The sequence below is a fragment of the Eulemur rufifrons genome, chromosome 6, assembly GCF_041146395.1.
Source record: "Eulemur rufifrons isolate Redbay chromosome 6, OSU_ERuf_1, whole genome shotgun sequence".
In the NCBI taxonomy this organism is placed as follows: domain Eukaryota; kingdom Metazoa; phylum Chordata; class Mammalia; order Primates; family Lemuridae; genus Eulemur; species Eulemur rufifrons.
In genome coordinates, this window is record NC_090988.1 from 90,990,517 (window position 1) to 90,995,903 (window position 5,387).

The window sequence follows — 5,387 nt, forward strand, 5'->3', positions numbered from 1 at the left end:
TCATGAGACACCCTGCGCCAGAAATACCCAGCTGAGTTGATTACAAATTTATGACCCACAGGATGTATCTGAAATATTGATAAAGTTGTTGTTTTATGCCACTAAATGTTTGGGTGACTTGTTACACAGCAACAGAATCTAAAACACTACAATAATTTAGACATCGCAGTATTGAATCCTGAATAGATAGAATAATTGAACAAAATAGAAAACTAGAAAATAGCATAACTGATATGTAAATATATATGAAGGTGGCAGTATTGCAGGATAGTGAAAAAGTGAATGATTATTCAATAAATGTGCTGGGAAAATTTAGTTACTTTTATGAAAAGAAAGCAAGGTGTATTTCTACCACACACCTTACGTGAATATTCAAACCCTACATGGATTAAATAAGTTATTGTAAAAAGAAAAACTGTAAGTTTTTAGAGAAAATTATTTCTATATACAAATCATGGCATGAAAGGACTTTGAGAAATATGTGCAGAGGACTTTCTTCCTGAGTTCAGCTTCCTCATATCTGCATCTTGGCTTGGGTGGTGAATCCTTGATCCCAACTGTGTTTCCTCCAGTACCAATTGCCAGATTCTCCAATTGCAATAATTATGAGTTTCTAATTTCTTATATTGGATTCCTTTTTCATTAAAAAATCTAGAGTACATTCTATTTCCTTCAGTAAAGAATAAATAAAATTTCAGGGTGGGCTTTTATTCAACCTATTCAATCTGTTGAAGTCCTGAATGCACTAATAAGTGCACTAAGTAAATGTCTTATAAATTGACACAAGGATTAAAAAACGCGACTGGTTGCTTTGTTGTATATACTGTGGGTTGATTTTTCAACACAGCAATATATAATTCAAGAACCTTTAAAAATTAGCTTTGTAATACAGTATTAGTTCTTCAAACCTACTATGAAGCTATTGTAAACACAGAAGATACCTTTGATCTATCTAAAGTCAATGAGAACATGAAGTTTACAGATAATCAGAAAGGCATTCATTATGCAAATCAAAACAATCTGTTCCCAAAATGTTTAAAATTCATAGTGTTTTTCTCTTTTTAAAAAGTGCACCCAGAGAGTTAATTTAATGTAGGCAGATTCTGTGGACTCTACTGTGATATGAGTGACTTAAATACATATTTTAACTCTTGGAGGAGGCCAATTGACCTAGATATACATAGAGTATGGCTGAACATTTTTCTATCCAAAAGTTGGTCAGAATATACCAAATCAATCGTATGCTACCCGTACATCTTAGCTCTGTAACAGTATACAGTTAATAAACTTCATTTCTCATGGAGTTATCCTCACCTATGAACATGTTATGTGAATCTTTAAGTCAATTAATTTGACCAAAACATTATTTTTACTGTTAGATTAACACATTTTAACAACATGAATTTTTAAGTTTAAAATATCAATCTCTTAACTAAAGGGAACAAGTTCTATTAGGTCATGTTTTTACATGTCAGAGAGGTACCACAGCCCACAAACAAGAATAGATTTTTTATGTTCTCACCACAAAAAATGATAAGTTGGTGAAGTTATAGATATGTTAATTAGCTTGATTAAATCTTTCTATGATGGATACATAGCTCAAAACATCACATTGTATCACATAAATATATAATTATTATTTGCCAATTAAAAATAAATAAAAAAGAAAGAAGAAAAATGGAAATTTTTTAAAATAAGAACTTGAAATAAAACTAAAAATTGTTGTTCACCAAAGAACCTTAACACAGTATGATTACACACACAGTATAAGGCATTAATTAGACCTATGCAATTCTCTTGGTCACTAAGGGATATAGCGTATTCCATTTCGATAAATATTAATTTATATGGCTTTCTCAGAATAAATGGGCTAAATAACCAAAAAGAATGATAACAAAATGGAGTAACTGATAGTGAACGTAGTCCTTGCTTCTGTGAAAAAATGAATGTCGTGTTCTGCCAATAGGGATACAGCCCTCATCTGACTAAGATCACATTTTTACTCCACAGTTTCCTCATGGCGTTTTTCATTTCTACATTCCTCAGGGTGTAGATTAGGGGGTTCAGCATGGGCGTTATGAAAGTTAAAACCACACTCATGAATTTATCAATGGGGAGTGTAGAATTGGGCCTTGCATATAGGAAGATACAGGGGACAAAGAATAAAATGACCACAGTGATGTGGGACGCACAGGTGTAGAAGGCTTTGCGTTTCCCTTTCAAACTCTGAGCCTTCAGAGAGTGTAATATGACCCCATAGGAAAGGAGGAGAATGAAGAAAGTGACAGTACAAATGGCCCCTCCATTAGCAATCATGGAAAGTCCAATGAGGTAGGTGTTGGTGCAAGAAAGTTCCAACAAGGGATACATATCACATGCGAAGTTGTCAATGACATTGGGGCCGTAAAAAGGGAGCTGATAAATAAAAATAAATTGAACTAACGAATGAAGAAAGCCTCCAATCCAGGCCACCAGCAGCATGAGAACACACCGCCGCCGATTCATGATGATCAAATAATGAAGCGGTTTACAGATGGCCACGTAGCGGTCATAGGCCATCACCACCAAAAGAATGACTTCTGCACCAGCAAATAAATGAACTATAAAAACTTGAGTCATACAAGCCTGAAAGGAAATGGTCATTTGCTCAGAAAGCAAGTCCGTGATCATTTTGGGAGCAATGGCGGTCGAATAGACAGTATCTATAAATGAAAAATAAGCCAGAAAAAAGTACATGGGGGAACCCAGGGACGGGCTGGCCGCGACGGTCACTACGATGAGCAGGTTGCCCAGAACCGTCACAATGTAGATGAGTAAGAACACGACAAACAGAACTTTCCGCCCCGCAGGGTTCTGTGTGAGCCCCAGGAGGATAAATTCAGTCACATTGTTCCTCTTTCCCATGTTCATCTAAAGGTGTTGAACCCAGGTGTCACAGCCTGCAAACAAAAGGGCGGATGATGAATTTCAGATGATCGCAGGCTGCATGTCAAAAGTGTAAAGCCTTAGTCAACAGTGTTTCCCCACAGGGCCTCACACAGGGTAGCTCATTAGAAAATACGTGTGTGGAACGTCCTTCCTCAACTACCCTCTGCATTTTCACAAATTTCTTGCTTCAGCTGCAGTGATGAGACTTCAGCATTGTAACTGGAAGGTATATAGGAGCAGATACATCTCTGAGATGATCTACTGAAATCAGGGCAGATGCTTTCTCCAGAGCATCTCTCAGAAATACTGTGTTTTCGGTATTATGTTTTTTGCTTGAAGGTTTCTTGGCTTTCTAAAATCTATCACGCGAACAATCTCATATGTTTTGGCTTTACCTATGTACAGATATAAAGTAATACCCAGTACATGGAACATAAAATTATAGGCTGATGTTCAGATATTTGCCTTTGTCAAATACTTTACTAACAGCTCCTACAATCTAGGAATAACTCACAGCAATGAAAAAACCAGGCACATCGTGAGTGTTCATTGAATACTTATTATACTTTATTTAATTAAAGTGAATTTCAAAGCTCATGAGAGAGCCAGTAAATGGAAATACTTGTATTAAATTCTTACAAGCCATGAAAGTACAATGAAGGCAATGTTTTATTTGAAAAAATATATACATACACATACAGACAGATGCACACACAAAAACTGAATTGCCATTTATTGCAACCTAGACTGTTAAAGGGAAAAAAATGGATAATACCATTCAAAGTGGATGGGCACTGCACATTTTCCCCACTTTTCAATTGGTTTGGAATATATTATGTTTTAACCATGATCAATTCAGTATGTCAAAAATAAACATTTTGGGCAAAATACTGGTATACTAGAAAGAATGGTAAAAATCTGGAAATATTAGTTGATTTTGATCTTAGTCATCTTGGGAAAATCATGTCCTGCCTTATATTCCTTATTGGAAATTTAATGATTTTTCTAGATATGAATTTCTGCATTCTTATCATTGGTACCTTTATCCTAAATGACATGATATAATTTTTGCTGGTTGATCTTTTTTATATTAATCAGCCTGATTTAGCATGTGCTAAAGGTTTTTTGATTATTAAGATAATCAATACATGAGTTATTTTTCTCATTAGTTCATGGCTATCTGAGTTCATGCTGAATACAAGACATTCATTCTACCTTCAGCAAAGTAAATAAAGTGCCAGGCCTCTCAGATGTGAACCAGGGCCAGTTTTATGTATAACATGTGCAACTTTGTATTAACAGGATTATTTTAAATATACTCCATTCTAGTGTCTACATTTGTCGATGGTCATTTGTGAAGGTCAGGAGATCATTCTATCCTTTGTGCCTCTAGGTGAGCCAAGTTACACTCCAGCGTGAGAGGGAGAACAGAAGTGTGGACAGAAGGAAAATAAGAGATAACTGAGAAAAGGCAGATAGAAACCAGCAAAGGCCATAAGCTGAATGAAATAGGCTTTAAAATGGGCAAGCATTTTTGTTGGGGGGTTCTGAAAGAGTTGAGAATAGAAGGATTTCAGATTCCTGAAGCTGTCAATCAGGTGGTGGTCTGGAAGGTAACAGTGTTAGTACCAACACTTGCTTCTAGGAATCGTTATATTCCTGGGTAAAGATAAAAATTCAAATTTAAATTTTAGGATGGATCAATAGGAAAGAGCAGCTGCCTAATGAATAATTTCCATATTTGGGGCTTCTGATTTTTAATTGCATATATACATAATTAAATGTCCTCACTCACAATTATGAAGCTATATCTGCATTTATAATGGAAAATAAATACTCACAGTTCGTAGGAGCTGTCTGAGCATTCAAGAGATAACTTCCAGCGGGAGGATGTCTCTTGCTCACCTCTTAAGCACTTACAAGACTTACTTGTGCATAACACTGTAAGTTCTCAGGCAATATTTCACTATTAAAAATGTTCTTAGTAGCATTATTACTACTCTAAACTATCAAAAATTATCAATCCATCTGAATGATACAAAATTCTATACTTTATCAATGTTGTGTTTTATGAAAAAAGAAATATATCTGATTCAAACATTTGTAAGAATCTTCAAATTTCTTTCTTTTTTTTTAATCATTAAAGGTAGTCTTTAATCCCATACATGGATATATACCCAGACTGTCAAACAATAGTTAATCTTAAATTTTCTTTATAAGAAACATTTACGAACCTGACTAAGTCATTTTCATAATGGTTACTGAAGGTACTTTATTTCTTTTCTGGCAGAAATGATGCTATTCTAAATATGTAATCTATGTTTTACTCTAAATTGGAAATTTATAGACAAATCTCTTAACATATTCAATGAGAACAAACAAATCATTAACAAATGCTCAAAAAAATGTTTATTCATGGTGAGTATCCCACATGACAATTAAAATAGCATAAATCAAGC

The 5,387-nt window shown here is 34.7% G+C and overlaps 1 protein-coding gene across 1 annotated transcript; it reads right to left on the reverse strand.

The window, feature by feature from the left end:
- Positions 1-1,977: 1,977 nt before the first annotated feature.
- Positions 1,978-2,904, reverse strand: LOC138384930 (olfactory receptor 4A15-like). Its single transcript, XM_069470574.1, has one exon. The coding sequence runs from the start codon at positions 2,902-2,904 to the stop codon at positions 1,978-1,980; it is 927 nt and encodes a 308-aa protein (XP_069326675.1).
- Positions 2,905-5,387: the final 2,483 nt, after the last annotated feature.

Excerpts from the sequence above, each read along its gene's own strand:
- LOC138384930 (XM_069470574.1), bottom strand. The coding sequence starts at position 2,904 with ATGGGAAAGAGGAACAATGTGACTGAATTTATCCTCCTGGGGCTCACA.